We start from the raw sequence: 18,506 nt of genomic DNA, 5'->3' as shown, positions 1-18,506 counted from the left end.
CCAGCAATCCCATGGTCATATGATCAAAATTCAGAGGGTTGGCAACTGGTTCATATTTATGACCGTTGCTGTGTCCCAAGATCATGTGATCACCTTTTGTGACCTTCTGACAAGCAAAGTCAATGGGGAAGCCAGATTCACTTAACCATGTTACTAACTTATCAACTGCAATGATTCACTTCACAACTGAGGCAAGAAGGATCATAAAATGGGGCAAAATTCACTTAACAAATGTCTCACTTAACAACATACATTTTGGGCTCAATTGTGGTTGTAAGTCGAGGACTACCTGTATTGTAATTCATAAATTCTATAGTTAAAAGGCTCATTATAACATGACTAGTTTTCTTTGACTAGTGACTAGACTTTGCTTTGTTAAGATATGAGGGAAATTCGGAAATAAACCCCCATTTGGTTATCAGTGACAGACACTCACAGATACAGAACGTTTATTATACACATTAGAAAACTACAACATTACATTGCTTTTCGACATAATCGCCATTCAAATTGAGGCACTTGTCATAACGTCTTACAAGTTTTGAAATTTCATAGTAGTAATCACTCGGTGCCAAATCTAGGCTATGGGGGGTGTGTGATCAAAAACATCCCAACGGAACTGCTTCAAAAGTTCTTGGGTGTGTCTAGTGGTATGTGGGCGAGTATTACCATGAACCAATACCACATCGGAAGTCAGCAAGCTCTGGCACTTGTTATGGATGGCCCGTCTGAGTTTTTGTAACGTTTCACAGTAGACTTCTGAATTGATGGTCGAACCACGCTCCATGAACTTCACTAGCAGTACTCCTTTGGGATCTTCACATTCGATGGGATTTTCTATGGCATCATTTCCGGTGTGGTGTTGGTTCACGATAATGCTCGCCTGCACACTGCTAGACGCACCCAAGAACTTTTGAAGCAGTTCCGTTGGGATGTTTTTGATCACACCTCGATAGCCCAGATTTGGCACCGAATGACTACTACTAAGGAATTTCAAACCTTGTAAGATGTTATGACAAGTGCCTCAATTTGAATGGCGATTATGTCGAAAAGTAATGTAATGTAGTTTTCTAATGTGTATAATAAAAGTTCTGTATCTGCAAGTGTCTGTCATTGATAACCAACTTGATAACCGAATTGCCCTCGTATATGAACATATTAGTAACTGTATATTCTGTTCATAAGAATCATACAGAATTGACTAATATTCAGTGTCAGCAGATATGAAAGGAGTGATTTACAGTGTAAATTTAGAAAGTGACTGCACTTTTTATGAAACAGAAATCTCTATATTGGGATAATGTTCATGACAGCTAATACTTAAACATAAAAATGAGATAAAAATATACTTCTTTCCCAAATTGCCAAATATGACGTTTCATTTCATGGAATAAGTGACATGAAAAAATAAGATCCAAACTTATTATTAGCTGCAGCTTATCTTGAAAAAAAATAATTCTCAAGAGTTTTTATAGCTTTAATTGGTCAGTGCTGCTTATTATTGGGAATAGAATGCTCTCAACTTTGCTTTTCTTCTTTTGTTAGTTTAATTTTATTGAATAAAATAAGTGATTCCAATAAAATGCTGAAACTTTTCTATTCTCCCTGTTTATTAAGGACAACACTTCACCAATACCTTGGGAAACAAGATGCAACATTGCTTATGGGACATCAAATGGAATCTCTTTCTTGCATGAAAATAATCACATTCATCGAGATGTTAAAAGGTAACGTCTATAAAATTAATTCCTGTGTAAAGCATTCTAAAGGGTGATGGAGTGGGATAAAAAGGGCTGTAAGATTTACTCTTTTCCTTGAGTTGCTTGTGAACTTGTTATGTGCTCCTGGCTACTTTCCTTCATGACCAGAGGCAAGCTCGCCTGACCAATAACCAGCCAAGACACAGTGAAAGACTTTCGTTTCATTTATTGCAATAAGCGGGGAGAGAAGCTATCAAAGTTTGGTTCTCTCCAAGGTTCCAACCCAAAATATTCCCTTCTTTATACAACCCTGTCCCAGGTGCCACATCCCTCCTCGTTCCCCATTGGCTGAGGTACTATGAGATTGCACTCTTTCTGACTGCTTCCTTCATATTTCCTGTTACTTTCCTTAAATATACTAAATCATATTCATATGTACATTAATAATATAAAATATTAGACATATTCAGTTAGTTATTTTGAGCTGATATTTTATGGCTCCTTAAAACAATAGGTTCTTTCCTGTTTTTCAGTTCAGCTCATTTTCTCTGGCTTGCCATTTCCTCTTGCAGCGGCTTTTACAGCTTGTATTCTTCCTTTCCTTTTTTCCAATATAAAATTTTTATTATTTTTCATCATAAAAAAAACATCACAAATGTTACACAATGCTATATGAAAGACCCCCCACCCCCCACCCCCCCGGACTTCCCAAACCTAATCCCAGGATAATATTCAGATATAAGTAAACAAATATTAGTATCTCTAACTCCACAGAGTATATTATTCTACATGAGTAGGTAAAATATATAAAAGAAAAAAAAAAGAAAATTTTTTCTAAAAACCTAAATTATATTCCACCACTCTATGCTTCTTTTGAATATAAACAATCCATCTTCTCCATATTAATAAAAATTGTTCATTTGAGTAATTCTTCAAATAAGCCGAAATCTTTGCCATTTCAGCAAGATACGAAACTTTCAATCTCCAGTCTTCCATTGTAGGTAAAATTTTANTTATAGAAATTCTCACGTAGATTTTGAGCTTGCGTAAACTTCACATTTCTCACCCAGATCAACTCCCAAGTATCCATAGATATTGTTTCTCCTATATTTTGGGCCCATTTGATCATACAATCTTTAACTAACTCAGTTTCTGAATCCAATTCTAATAAAACATTATATATCCTTCTAATGTGTCCTTTGGCACCGTCCCGATGGACCATTTCTGGCTTTTTTTGCCTTCATCAGTTAGCCATACCCTTTATGGGATTCGAACCTGGAAAGTTATACATACTAGGCAGTGATTTAGTCACTGAGCCACAGGTTCTCTTCCCTATTCTTCCTTTCCCAATTCTGGAGACCCAGACAAATTTTTGCCTACGTGTTTATCTTACATCCTCCCGTTATACTACCCTTTCCTGGTTCTCATCCATTGTAGTTTCTTTGGCAAGATCGTTTTTCTACAGTAAGTTTCCATTACACAGCAGATTCGACCTTTCATTTTGATCCTATCAAACTGAATTACAGAAAGGTTCCCCACCATTTGGATTTAACCCAGCTGTTATTTCTGTTTTATATATTGCTTCTCTTTCAGTGGGGGAGGCAAAAAATAACTTTTAGCTTACTTTTTTCCCCCAGTGCAAATATTTTACTAACAGAAACATTTGTGCCAAAACTTTCTGACTTTGGGCTTGCAAGGACATCGGTAAGATTTACACATACTATTCTAACAGATAGAATAGTTGGGACAGCAGCTTATATGGCTCCAGAGGCATTAAGAGGGGAGATAACTCCTAAATCGGATATCTTCAGTTTTGGCGTGGTAAGTTGTTATTTTTTAAAATAACTCAGTAAATGAGGATTGTTTTCTCTTTATGCTGCCTTTCTGTTTCTTAAATTATCTTGCCTAATGAAAAATTATTGGTAACTCACAAACTGTACCTTGTTTTTCAACTTTGGAATGGTCCAATGCACAACTAAATTTAACTCCAGGTTTCTTGTAATGCCAGTGTCTGAATTGTTAAATTGCTCTGCTTTTGAAGATGGATTTCATTTTTCTTCACTAAGAAAGTCATGAATGGGATTTAGTGGGAATTGCCCATTATTTTATCTCAAGCCAGAGTTTTTCCTAAGAGCCTAACTCCTAGTGGTTACAGTAGTCCAGTGGTGGCGAACCTATGGCACGCGTGCCAGAGGCGGCACTCAGAGCCCTCTCTGTGGGCATATATGCCGTTGCCCCAGCCTTGCCTTCCCCCGCGAGCCCATCAGCAGCCCCCCTGGAGGAGAGTCACCCCCAAGGATGGCTCACGTGGAGCAGTGCAGCCAAGGACATGGCAACAAGGCAGCGCAGACAAGACTGTTGTCACGCCCCATCGCACAGTTGATGCTGCGGGGCGTGGGCAGAGGGCGTGGCCACCATGGTGCTGCTGAGCTGCCTGGGTGATCTGCAGCGGGCCCTGGAGGCGGTGAGTGGTCCTGCGGGCAGGCAGGGCAGGGGACGGGGTGGGGCAGAGCAGGGGCGGGGCAGGGGGTGAAGCGGGGCAAGGCCAGTTTTTGGGCACTCGGTCTCTAAAAGGTTCGCCTTCACTGCAGTAGTCCAATAATCTGTATTTCTTTTTCAGGCAGGTATCTGATACTTATTTAAATATTTACCATGAAAAGACTTCAAATCCCCCTCTATAAAATGTAGAATTTGAAAAACTTTCTATTATAATCCTAAGTCTAGTGATAGCCATACAGAGATTTCGGAAATACAATTTCTTCATATATTCAGTTTTACACTTTTGATCACTAGTTATAAACTAAGTATCAGGTCCCCAAATCCTTATCGTCTACCTTGCATATAAATTCTTGTGCTTTTCTTTTGGGGCCTGCCATTCTATTGGAGGGAGGGGGGACATTTGCTTTCGCTTGGGATAGCTTTCATTTTCTACTTTTCCTCTCCTACTTCTATCCATTTGAGAAAGGAATGTGTCTCCCTTATCAGGGAGACAGTTACAGAGAAACCAAACTGGAGAAGACTTTGTGATGCGTACCAACTGTGCCAGTTACCCACACATTGTGCCACCTGTGGATTGGCTGGATTTTAAATGGACATTATGACTCTGGTGGGAGGAGGAATATTGCTGGTTTAACTATACCGTTTGAGCAGGATTTTCCCCAGATCTCGCCTTGACTTCCCTACTGTCACTAACCCCTAATAAAAGTTTCTTTTTGAGACAATGCCTATTTCAAGAGTTCTGCTTTCTTGGGTGGTTAGCTGAGGCGGGTACTTACATAAGGTGAGATCTGCATAGTACTCAACCTGGAGAAGCTGCTGCCCTACTGGGGGAGTCGCAACTAAATTTCACATGGAGGAATTCCAGGCAGAGAAATGGGCTGAGGAACTCCTATGTTTGAAACCAGATGAAAGCCACTCCAGGGATCTGGAAGAAACCGGACCTTCTGGTGAAGAAGATCGAACCCACATGGTCACTTGGGGTTGGAAAAAAGGAAGCATGGGAAGAAAAAGCCCCAAAGGTTGCCTTTACCTGAGGAGGAGGGAAGAAAAAGAAAAAAGAAAAAAAATCCAGAGCCTGCCCCTCCTGATAAAGATGGAGAAAAGGAGGGATTGAAATCGGGGACGATGGAAGCTGTGATGGAATATGTGAAAAAAGCCCTCAACAAAATTAAAGTGCAGCTGAAAGAAATCAGAGGAAGAGTCAGAGGGTGAATCGGATGAGGAGGAATTGGAGGTACGAGAGACGGCAGCGGCTGGAGCCCAGGAGGCAGCACCATGGCGAGGCCGTCCGTCTCATGGAACCAGAAGCAGACCACCCCAACCAGCCGAGGTGAAGCCAATTCCGATTGGAGTGAAGTTTGATGGAGACCCGAAGCGATTGGGGTATTTCCTGGCACAAGTGTTCACCTACATGCAAATGTATGGGAGAACACTGCCTACCAATGTCAAGAAGGTCTGAGTAATTACTCTAGCTTTGGGAGGTAGAGCAGCTGACTGGATGGTGACCCTATACAATTGCAACGCATCCGAATTATGGAATTTCAACCGCTTTATGGCTGCCCTCTGCAGATGTCTTGAAGACCGGCTGGCAGACAAGAAAGCCCGTGAGCACATAAAAACAGTGAAGCAGGGAAGGAGAACAGTCACTGAATACACTGAAGAATTCAGAGAGTTGGCCAGTCGCCTTCGCTGGCCGGAAGACATCCTGGTAAGCTGTTTCCAGTATGGGCTCAATGAAGAGCTATATAATGCCTGCGTAGCTTGCGGAGCCCCGGTCCGGCTGTACGACTGGTGCCTGCTAGCTGAGAAAGTAGAGATCAATCAACACAAGCACCTACATCGCCCAGTGAGACCAAGCTTCAGACTGCAGTCAGAGAAGCGAGGGAAGACCGCATGAGGTTTGCCTGCCCCATCTCTCAACACCACTTGTTTCAAATGAGGTAAAGAAGGACATTGAGCCGTGGATTGCTGTAGCAAGACATCTCTCAAGAGGGGGGACAGTCTACTGTCTGGAAGACCTCTGAGAGTCTCACCACACCTCAGGGAGACTGTGATGAGGTCCGAAGAAATTGTAGAGCTCCCCTGGGACGATTGAGCGGGTCGAGCTCTGACTCCATGCTACGATGGCACAGAAGGGATGGAAGATGACTACGAAGATGACCTCATTGGTGAGTGGGCCAATTGACCCCATAACAGTGCCCCTAGAACTTTCTATACCTGGCACTGGAAAGACAGTAAAGTTAGCCGCCTTGCTGGACTCGGGGTGAACCTGATGCATGATTAGCCCAGAACTAGTGGGGAAAATGGGAATACCCCTCAAGAGGCTAAAAACCCCAATTACTTTCTGCCAATTGAATGGCTCGGTTGCAGGCGGGGTGCCCACCATCTTTGCCGCCAGACCTTTATGTATTGACCTGGTGGATCATGCAGAGACTCTAACTTTTATTGTGTCCCCAGGGATGGAGTAGCCATTAGTTCTGGGGCTGGCTTGGTTAAAGAAATGGAACTCCATGATCAACTGGAGGGAAGGACAGTTAAAATTCCCACGGGGGAGCCCCGCCTATTCCTAAAGAAAACAGCGGGAGATGTGGATTACACCACAATTTTGTCTCCGCCCTCAGTGAGTCGGACTTGAAAGTCCTCCTAATGGAATACTGAGATTTGGCTGAAGCCTTCGGTGAACAAAGGGGAGACAAATTCCCCCCTCACCGATCCACAAACTATGCTATTGAGATCATCCCAGGGCAAAACTGCCAAAACCAAAAATGTACTCTTATGATTCCCAGGGAATTAGACGAACTGGGAAAGTTCATCAAAAAGAATTTGGAGCGGGGTTTCATAGAGCTGGCTGGACTCCAGGTAGCAGCCCCTGTAGTATTCAGAGAAAAGAAAGATGGCTCTCTTCATCTCTGCGTGGATTATAGGAGTCCGAACACTGTGTGCGTGGAGAATATATATCCATTACCTTTAATGAAAGACATGCTAGCGCACTTATATAAAGGGATTTTTCCCCCAAACTAGACTTGAGAGAAGCTTATTACCGTATACGGATAAAGAAAGGGGATGAATGGAAAACAGCTTTCAATTGCCCATTTGGTTGCTTCCAATTTAACGTTCTCCCATTTGGGCTACAAGGGGATCCTGCAGTATTCATGCAACTGATTAACGAGGTCCTACAGGATCATCTGTATAAAGGGGTTTTGGTTTACCTGGGACATCCTTATCTACACCGAAACCAAGATGAGCACATTAAACTGGTCAGAGCGGTATTTAAAAAACTGTGCTCCTCGAAGCTGTATGCTAAACTGTCAAAGTGTGAGTTCCAGAAAGATTGGATTGATTACTTGTGCTATCTTATATCCAACAAGGGAATAGAGATAGACCCGGAGAAAGTGAGAACAGTCTTGGACTGGGCTCCTCCAAAGACCAGAAACAGCTCCAAAGTTTCCCAGGATTTGCAAACTTTTACAGACAGTTCATCCCATCTTTTGCACAGATTGCCCTCCCAATAACAAACTTGTTAAAAACCAGAGGGGGGGATAAGCCAAAGCCCAGTCAACCATTAAAATGGACAGGAGAGTGTCAAGCAGCCTTTGAGAAACTTAAAGAGACTTTTTTCTATGGAGCCGGTTTTGAAACATCTGGACCCAGAACAGCCATTTATAATTCAAGCGGATGCTAGTGATATGGCTGTGGGAGCAGTTTTATTGCAGAGAAATAAGGAAGGACAATTACAACCTTGTGCTTACACCTCTAGGAAATTATGAGACTGAGCAGAGGTAGACAGCTTGGGAGAAAGAGGCATATGTGGTACGATGGGCTCTCCTCACTTGGAGGCATTTCCTAGAGGGGAGTAAAATACCGTTTCAAGTATGGACTAATCATAAGAATCTTGAAGCTATGAAAACCCCCAGGAAGTTCTTCCCTAAACAAGCAAGATGGTCCCAACATTTCCATCATTTTGATTTCACTATTCATTACCTCCCTGGGGAAAAGAATGTTTTAGCTGACGCATTATCCAGGTTACCACAATATAACAGTAAGAAAGCAGAGATGACAGAGCCCAGTCAAACCTGTGGCTCCTGTTGGAAAGACTTTGTTGCAGGATTTTAAAACTGCGTTAGAGTCCGATGAGTGGTTTCAAAACCACAATAACCTATGTGTGTTAAAAGATGGATTAGCATGGATTGGAGAAAAACTTTATGTCCCAGCAGCGTTAAGGCTTAAAGTAACGCAAGCAGGGCATGACTCAAAAACTGCTGGGCATTTTGGACTTGTAAAGACCTTACATCTCATGCCTTTTTATGGTGAACACACACATGCCTTTTATGGTGAACACACACATATTTTTATCAACATCAGATAAGAGATGCGCTGATTCGGACGTGGGAAAAAGTTAAAAAAAGACACTATAGGAAAATCCCAAATTGGATTTCACCGATGGAGGCAATGATCCACCCTAACACCTTGGATAAAAAAAGATGATTAGATACAAAGAATTACTAGATAACCAAGGAAATCTCAAATCAAGAGAAGAATTAGAAGAACAGGGAATAATTATAGATTGGTGGCCATACTTACAGATCCAATCTAAACACAGTAAGCATATGGAAGAGCACGGAATAAACCAGACCCCACACCAATTGGATAAAATTTTAACAGGTAAGGAAGGAAAATTTCTAAACAAAACTTATAAATATTTATTAGAGGTAGATTTGGAGGAAGAAATAGTGAAAGGGCCAATAATAGCATGGGCACGAAATGTGGGCCGAAATATAAAATTGGAAGAATGGGAAAGATTATGGAACAGAAATTGTAAACTGACATTGTCAACTGCATATAGGGAAAATCAATATAAAATGTTCTATAGATGGCATTTAACACTGGCGAGATTGGCTAAAATGTATAAAAATATGAATCTGGAATGCTGGAAATGTAAAAATAAGGAGGGAACATTCTATCATATGTGGTGGCTGTGCCCTAAAGCAAAGATCTATTGGGAATGGATAAGGAATTGGATACAGGAGATAACAAAGGTGCAAATTGAACTCAAACCTGAACTATTTCTTTTGGGTATAATAAATTTAAACATGGAAAAACAACTCCAATACATCATTGTACATATATTAACAGCAGCCCGCATAGTATATGCCCAGTGTTGGAAGGGTGAAAACATACCTACAAATGATATGATCATATACAAAATTCTAGAATGCGCGGAAATGAATAAACTTACGCTAGAACTAAAAGACAAGGAGGTAACGGAATTCTATGAAATATGGAACAAATGTTATGATTGGCTAGAACAGAGAAACAAAAAGACATGATTACTAATGTAAATAAATTGTAAATGATATATGTGAGATGTATAACACAGTACTGTTAAGAAAAAAAATGTATTTTTATTTTTATTTTTGTTGTAAAACGGAATAAATAAAAACAAATTTAAAAAAAAGAAAGCAGAGGTGACTAAACCATTTTTACATCCTCATCAATTAGCAGCCCCTGTAACCACCAGAGCCCAGTCAAAACCTGTGGCTCCTGTCGGAAAGACTTTGTTGCAGGATTTTAAAACTGTATTAGAGTCCGATAAGTGGTTTCAAAACCACAATAACCTATGTGTGTTAAAAGATGGATTAGCATGGATTGGAGAAAAACTTTATGTCCCAGCAGCGTTAAGGCTTAAAGTAATGCAAGCAGGGCATGACTCAAAAACTGCTGGGCATTTTGGACTTGTGAAGACCTTACATCTCATTAAAAGGCAATTTTGGTGGCCTGCATTGAAAAAGGACATAGAAAGCTATGTCACCAGCTCCCCCACATGCGCAGCAGCTAAACTGCGGCAAGGGAAATCCCCAGGACTGCTTCAACCGGTAGCCAGTCCGGCAGCACCCTAGAGAGAGATCTCTATGGATTTTATTGTGGAATTGCCTGAAAGTACTGAAAACACTGTAATTTGGGTCTTAACGGATTTGTTCTCTAGACAAGTTCATTTCATTCCATGCCCCAAGATCCCAACTGCAAAAACTTTAGCTAAACTCTTTGTGCAAAACGTATTATCGCTTTCATGGGGCCCCACAACGTATAATTTCAGACAGAGGGGTTCAATTCACCTCTAAGTTCTGGAAAGCTTTTCTGGACTTGATGGGTTCTAGTCAAGGATTATCATCTTCACATCATCCTCAAGCGAATGGGGGGACAGAGAGACTGAACTCAGTTCTAGAACAATACCTGAGAGGTTTCATTAATTATCAGTAGGACAATTGTTCTGATCTGTTACCATTTGCTGAGGTGGCTTATAGTAATGCTGTGCACTCTAGTACAGGTTTCACTCCATTTCAAGTAGCTAATAGTCAAACATTTGTGGCCATGCCTGAACTTCCCACCAAGAAGCCGGAAATCCCTTCCTTGCAAGAGTCGATTAAACAGTTACAAAATACCTGGCCAGTAGTCAGGAAAGCTCTGGATGAAGCCAGAGAAGCCTGTAAGACTCAAGCCTATAAACGGAGGATGGAGCAAAAACCATATAAAGTTGGAGACCGAGAATACCTCTCCCTGAAGTATTTGCAGTCATTACAACCTTCTAAGAAGTTAGGCCCTAAATTTGTAGGAGCTTTCCCTATCAAACACAACATCAATCCTGTGACGGTTGAATTGGACTTGCCAAAGAACTTACTGAAAATCCACTCTGTTTTCCACTAGTTTCCTCAAACCGGAGGTCACTTCTAACCTTAGACCTCCTGCACCTCAGACATTCACACCTGTCATGGTTGAGGGTGAACAACACTTTGAGATTAAAGACATTTTGGACTCTCGAATGCACCATTGGGTGACACAATACTTAGTAGCTTGGAAGAATCTTCCTTCTGCCCAGAATGAGTGGGTGTACAAGAAACATGTTAGACCCCCTAAACTTCTAAGACACTTCCATTCTCAATATCCTGATAAACCTAATTGATATGCCTGTATTGTTTGTTCCCCTTCCCTTTTTGTCTTTTAGGTGGATTTTCTGTTCTTCTAGGGGGCTGTATGTCAGGTCCCCAAATCCTTATTGTCTATCTTGCATATATATTCTTGTGCTTTTGTTTTGGGGCCTGCCATTCTACTGGAGGGAGGGGAGATATTTGCTTTCGCTTGGGATAACTTTCGCTTTTTACTTTTCCTCCCACCTCTATCCATTTGAGAAAGGAATGTGTCTCCTTTATCAGGGAGATGGTTATAGAGAAACGAAACTGGAGAAGACCTTGAGATGCGAGCCAACTGTGCCAGTTACGCACACATCATGCCACCTGTGGATTGGCTGGATTTCAAATGGACATTATGACTCTGGTGGGAGGAGGAATATTGCTGGTTTAACTATACGTTTGAGCAGGATTTCCCCCAGATCTCGCCTTGACTTCCCTACTGTCACTAACCTCTAATAAAAGTTTCCTTTTGAGACAATGCCTGTTTCAAGAGTTCTGCTTTCTTCATTAGATTTAAAATATTTGGAAATTAGTTGAAAATAAGGATTTTATCTGTTTAATATTTAAAAATTAGACCTAAAAGGAAAAAAATTTATTATGAATATGTTTATTTATTAACCCAAGTAATATATACAATGGTTTTGATTTATTAACAGGGATTAAGTAGTTTATTAACAGGGACTATTATTAAGTAGATGATTTAATATGATGGGAAATAGATAACTTTTAGGAAATAGAACAAGATTATATTCAAATAGATAAAATGTGTATTTTGGATATTAGATTCTATTATGAATTGAGATAAGGGAAAACTTGGTTACCTAAAGCTTGAAAATTATAAATATCAAAGGCTAAATTGGAATATTGATGGGAAACTAAAAATTGGAGAAAAATTAATAACAGGATATGGATTATTTATGAAGATTGAATGTAAAAAATAATTAAGATACATGTAAGCTAAAAATTTATTGATAAATGTAATAATGATGTTTGTACTGAGTTGATATAATAAGAACTGTATTAGCTTAAATGTTAAGGGGAAAAGAGAGGAAATATTTGATGTTGTAACTTGAGATTTGTACTAAAGATTTTGTTATCGAACTATTGATTAACCCAGCCACCACGTTGCTTTTTAAATACTTAAATGTAAAATTGGAAAATTAATAAAATATTATTTAAAAAAGAGTTCTGCTTTCTTGGGTAGTTAGCTGAGGTGGGTCCTTACACTAAGTCTTTTTGGAATTATATTGAAACTTACTTTGTTGCTAAGGTAATTGAGCATCCCTTGGTGAAATAAAATAGTATTTTTTTTACATTGATTGTTGTGCAGTGATATTTGGTGAAAACCTGTGATATGTATTTCACATATTAATTTCCATCTATTTCCAGGTATTACTTGAAATAATAACTGGGCTTAGTCCTATGGATGAAAATCAAGATCCCCAGTTACTGGTATGTTTTCTTTATTGGCATGTTTGTTTGTGTATAGTATATATGTACAGTGAGGGAAAAAAATATTTGATCCCCTGCTGATCTTTTACGTTTGCCCACTGACAAATAAATGATCAGTCTATAATTTTAATGGTAGGTTTATTTTAACAGTGAGAGACAGAATAACAACAACAAAAAATCCAGAGAAACGGATTTCAAAAAAGTTATAAATTGATTTGCATTTTAACGAGTGAAATAGGTATTTGACCCCTTCGCAAAACATGACTTAGTACTTGGTGGCAAAACCCTTGTTGGCAATCACAGAGATAGTTGGTGACCAGGTTTGCACACATCTCAGGAGGGATTTTGTCCCACTCCTCTTTGTAGATCCTATCCAAGTCATTAAGGTTTCGAGGCTGACGTTTGGCAGCTCGAACCTTCAGCTCCCTCCACATATTTTCTATGGGATTACGGTCTGGAGACTGGCTAGGCCACTCCAGGACCTTAATGTGCTTCTTCTTCTCCTTTGTTGCCTTGGCCAGGTGTTTTGGGTCATTGCCATGCTGGAATAACCACTCATGTCCATCGTCTCTTTGATGCAGTGAAATTGTCCTGTCCCCTTAGCAGAAAAACATAATGTTTCCACCTCCATGTTTGACAGTGAGGATGGTGTACTTGGGGTCATAAGCAGCATTCCTTCTCCTCCAAACACGAGCTTGATTTTGGTCTCATCTGACCACAACACTTTCACCCAGTTTTCCTCTGAATCATTCAGATGTTCATTGGCAAACTTCAGACGGACCTGTACATGTGCTTTCTTGAGCACGGAGATCTTGCAGGCGCTGCAGGATTTCATTCCTTCACGGCGTAGTGTGTTACCAATTGTTTTCTTGGTGACTATAGTCCCAGCTGCCTTGAGATCATTGACAAGATCCTCCCATGTAGTTCTGGGCTGATTCCTCACCGTTCTCATGATCATTGAAATTCCACGAAATGAGATTTTGTATGGAGCCCCAGACTGAGGGAGATTGACAGTTATTTTGAGTTTCTTCCATTTGCGAATAATCGCACCAACTGTTGTCACCTTCTAACCAAGTTGCTTGGCGATGATCTTGTACCCCATTCCAGCCTTGTGTAGGTCTACAATCTTGTCCCTGACATCCTTGGATGTCTCTATAGTGGAGAGTTTGGAATCTGATTGCTTCTGTGGACAAGTCTCTTTTATACAGGTAGTAAACTGAGATTAGGAGCACTCCCTTTAAGAGAGTGCTCCTAACCTCAGCTCATTACCTGTATAAAAGACACCTGGGAGCCAGAAATCTTGCTGATTGATAGGGGATCAAATACTTATTTCACTCATTAAAATGCAAATCAATTTATAACTTTTGGAAATGTGTTTTTCTGGATTTTTTTATTGTAATTCTGTCTCTCACTGTTAAAATAAACCTACCATTAAAATTATAGACTGATCATTTCTTTATCAGTGGGCAAACATACAAAATCAGCAGGTGATCTAATATTTTTTCTCAGTATGTAGATATATATACATATACATGCACACACATCACATCACATCACATCACATCCATCCATAGATACATACATATGTGTCAGTTTCAGTGCTATGCCTGTGCCATGCCAGCTGACGTTCAGCATCTTTGGAGGACACAAGTGGTCTACTGTTTCAGTGGGTTTGGCAGATTCTGGTAGAAGCTAATGTTTCCCAATTTCACATATTGCCCTAAGTTGTAATATGATTTGCTTGTGGCTTATTTAAGAAGTTGTAGTTAAAACAGGGATTCAGAGTAATCATTGAAATGAACATCAAAGATCTGTCATGTCAATATTGGGGAATTAAAAAAAATACTTTGCCCTTATGCTGTTTATTTTAAAGTTAGATCAGTATAAGTATAAGAACCAATGTGGCTGTGTGTTTCTGTTGATTCTTTGGTAATAGCAGAAGTATCAAGTCATGGAAAAGTAGAATAAAAGTTTCTTGATTCCTTTTGGAAATTGAAGAAAGAAGTATGACATATGAAACAAGGAAACTGGACATTATCTTAATTGGAGATAGTATGTTAAGTAACATAAAAATATTCAAGTTCAATATTAAAGCAAATGTTTAATGTTATTGAAATATATATAACTGTCCATTTAACTTCAAAATATTCCTCCAGAAGATGGGAACCTGTAACATTGTGAAAACAAGACAGAAAAGGTTTTATCAAGATTTAAGCAAAACATAACATGGAAATCTGAAAAATGTGTCATTTATTTGCATTCTATAATATAAGGATTCCTACTCCTTTAACCTCATAGGGTAAGGCACTCAACAGCCCCTCTTGGAATGAATGTACAAGATGATCTATAGATAGGGTGATACAAACAAATAACCTCTCCCATTGCCCCATCCCACCATACAATCACAGCTTGCTTTATTCCTTTTAATCAATTCACAAGAACAATCTGTTTTTCTTCCCTATGGAATTCCTATATTATGAAGTAATATTATTTTAATACTTTTGCTGCTCCATTCAGCTGTCCATCAAGGAGGAAATTGAAGATGAAGAAAAGACTATTGGACATTATGTTGATAAAAAAATCAGCAACAGGAACATCACTTCAATTGAACAGATGTATTCAATTGCTTCGCAGTGTCTGCATGAGAAGAAGAACCGGAGGCCAGATATTGAAAGGGTATCAATTTTAAATATAGTGATGCTATATATATGCAATTCAAAAGTACATATATACATACAGTGGTGGGATTCAAATACCTGAACAATCGGTTGTCTGCGTCTCCGCACTTCCGGCGGTCCATTCTGGGCCTGGGAGGCTTCTCCGGCTCAGAACGGACTTCCAGAGGTGGCATCCATGCACTTCTGATGGGCCGTTCTGGCCCTGGAAGGCCACCCTGACTCAGAATGGACTTCCAGAAATGGCGTCCACGCACTTCCAGTGGTCCGTTCTAGGCCTTGCGAAGAAGGGCAAGGGCACGGGTCAGCAACCTGCAGCTCCGGAGCCACATGTGGCTCTTTGAGCCTTCTCCTGCGGCTCCCAGCCTCCTCCGCCATTTGCAGAGAGAGAGACAGAGACAGAGAGAGGTACTTGCCCTCCCCTCCCCTCCTGTCTCTCTCTCTCTCTTTCTCTCTCTCTCTCTCTGTGTGTGTGTAAAAAAGAGAGTGGCCTCATGCTGTTCTCGGACAAGTTGACAAGCTTATTGGAGAACAATGTGAAGCCAGCTTGCCAGGTGAGCAGAAGATTGGAGAAGGGAGAGAGAGAGAGAGAGAGAGAGAGAGAGAGAGAGAGAACTCATGCACAGCAGCCTCTATTTCCTTTTAATTAAATTCTTCAATCAAGCTCCCCCCCTTGCGTGTGCGCGCTCGTACACACACACAAGTTTTGCGGCTCCCAGTGTTTTCTTTTCTCTGGGTAACGGGTCCAAGTGGCTCTTTGAGTGTTTAAGGTTGCCGACCCCTGGGCTAGGGCATCAGCCGGTTTGCCGAAGTCAACAAAAAATTAGCTAACAGTTCTACCGAAGTGGTGCAAACTGGCTAAATCCCACCACTGCATGCATGCATACATGCATACATACATACATACATACATACATACACACACACACTTACTTTGAATTTTGCCAGCATGAATTTTATATTCCTTCTGTTTCAGGTCAAAGAACATTTAAAAGAAATGTTGATCGAATGAGGTCAGTTCTGTATCTTGGTGTTTAAACAACAAACCTGTTTTTATATCCTAACTTAAATATTTCTGTCCCTTTATTATTGTTATTCAGTGTTTTTTTAAATTAACACAATAAGGTTTGTGGCCCTTTTATTATCTATTCATAAATTAGGCTCTACAATATAGTGATAAAAATGTGCAACAAAGATCACATTATCTTGTCTTTTTAAATCATGTGTGTTTCTATTGTATATTCTAAACCAAATACAATTTATGTTAAAAAAAACCCACTTTCTCTTTTCTAGTATGCTTGTTTTCCCTTAGCAAATTTCTTTAAACTGAGTGTATCCTAAATTAATTTCGCCTTTAGAGTTTTATTATTAAAAATCGGTTTTTACTATAATCTTATGTACGTTTCTGATTGCTAAGAATGAAAAAAAATGGGGTGAGGCTGGAGAAGCTATCAAGACCCTTCAGTATTGGAAGATTTGCTTTGAATGGATAGCTGGGAGGAAACTGTCTTTATTTGCTTCATTTTAGCCTAGCAAAAGTTTCATTGTAGGTTTGATGCTAAAGTAGGAGAGAGCTTTGTTATTTGTGGATTATCTCAAAGTTTATTAAAAGGATCCTAGTAATAGTTTATTATAAGGATTATAGTATTAACTCAAGGATTGTTATCCTCACCATTTGAACTAAGTAAAGGTCAAGAATACCTGGATGTGAAGTGACAGATTTGGGAAAGAAAGCTTAAGTATTTGATGCTGGGGTCTGTTTTGAGGAAAACGCTCTAGTTCTGAGAGGTCTTAAACTGTATGTACAGATCTTAGAAGAGTTTTAATTTTTCTTGGGAATTAAGAATTTGGGCAGAAAGGGTATCTTCCTCCAATATCTATAAGAGTACCACATAAAAAGAAATCATGTATTTATAGATTTCACATGATTAATATTGGATATGTTAATATAATGAGCAGGCATTGTTTTCCTCATTCATATCCTTTAGCACTCATCTATTTAACAGTATTCATAATGATTACACAATTCAGCTTATCTTCCTTCCTATACCACATTTTGCATTTTTAAAGTATACAATACAAAGCACCTTTTCAGTCATTAATTCATCAGTTTAGTGATGAAGTCACATGCACAATTACTAGGAAATGAGCTGTAATGAATACAAGAGTATTTTTGCTTTACAAGGCAACCTTCATTTGCTTTGGATCAGTTACTACACTTCCCTTCGTTCTAGCAGATGCCCTGTTTTTGAGTAATTATTATGGGCAAATATCCCTAAGGTATCATAGGTATGTTATTAGAAAAATAAACAACTCTGTCACTATTATGAAGCAATAATCTACCCCAGTGGTTCTCAACCTTCCTAATGCCGCGACCCTTTAATACAGTTCCTCATGTTGTGGTGACCCCCAACCATAAAATTATTTTCGTTGCTACTTCATAACTATAATTTTGCTACTGTTATGAATAGTAATGTAAATAAACTCCTAAATATTTCACCTTTTTTACCATTTCATAACCTGTGTGCAAAACGAATGCCTCCTTATCATCCCTAAACATGTTTTTTGACAACATTTTTGTCTTATTACTATTTACCTTGAATCCAGAAACCTTTCCATATTGACCTATAATTTCCATCATTTCAGTTACTGACTAGGGGCTGGATTAATGTTAACACCAAATCATCCGCAAAAGCTCGCAGCCTATAATCTATCTTATTAACCTTAATTCCCTTTATAATGGAAGACTCCCGGATTCTAATTAACAGAATCTCCATTGTTAAGACAAATAGTAGTGGTGATAGTGGACATCCTTGTCTGGTTCCCTTTCCAATTTTGAATGATTCAGTTAATCCCCCATTAACTATAATCTGAGCTGACTGTTGTTGATAAATAGCTTTAATAGCAGACAAAAATTTATCACCCAAATTCATTCTTTCTATTACTTGAAACAGAAACCCCCAATCCACTTGATCAAATGCTTTTTCAGCATCCAAAAAGATAAAAACAGCCGGGGTTTGGTTATTCTTATCCAAATATTCAATTAAATTAATAATTTGTCTTACATTATATTTCATATATCTTCCAGTAATAAATCCGGACTGATCCCCGTGAATCAATTGGTGTAACACTTGCATTAATCTGTTTGCCAAAACCTTTGAAAAAATCTTATAGTCCGTATTCAATAATGATATAGGTCTATAATTCTTAGGTTG

The 18,506-nt window shown here is 39.4% G+C and overlaps 1 protein-coding gene across 4 annotated transcripts in view; it reads left to right on the top strand.

The window, feature by feature from the left end:
- The window catches only part of IRAK3 (interleukin 1 receptor associated kinase 3), a 77,829-nt gene extending 61,143 nt beyond the window's left edge, over positions 1-16,686 (top strand). For 2 of the 4 annotated variants that reach the window (XM_015812453.1, XM_015812454.1), the window contains exons 8-12: positions 1,618-1,727; positions 3,338-3,521; positions 12,554-12,616; positions 15,134-15,292; positions 16,268-16,686. In XM_015812453.1, coding sequence (XP_015667939.1) covers positions 1,618-1,727; positions 3,338-3,521; positions 12,554-12,616; positions 15,134-15,292; positions 16,268-16,303 — 552 coding nt within the window. In that variant the 3' untranslated portion in view covers positions 16,304-16,686. Of the gene's footprint in view, positions 1-1,617; positions 1,728-3,337; positions 3,522-4,685; positions 4,754-11,199; positions 11,241-12,553; positions 12,617-15,133; positions 15,293-16,267 lie in introns of those variants that run through there. The other 2 variants (XM_015812456.1, XM_015812455.1) reach the window with 2 other exon arrangements.
- The last annotated feature ends 1,820 nt before the right edge of the window (positions 16,687-18,506 follow it).

The sequence above is a fragment of the Protobothrops mucrosquamatus genome, unplaced genomic scaffold, assembly GCF_001527695.2.
Source record: "Protobothrops mucrosquamatus isolate PMUCROS unplaced genomic scaffold, P.Mucros_1.0 scaffold85, whole genome shotgun sequence".
Taxonomy (NCBI): domain Eukaryota; kingdom Metazoa; phylum Chordata; class Lepidosauria; order Squamata; family Viperidae; genus Protobothrops; species Protobothrops mucrosquamatus.
Note: the sequence above shows the minus strand (reverse complement) of the source record. Positions and strands in the feature narration are given on the sequence as shown.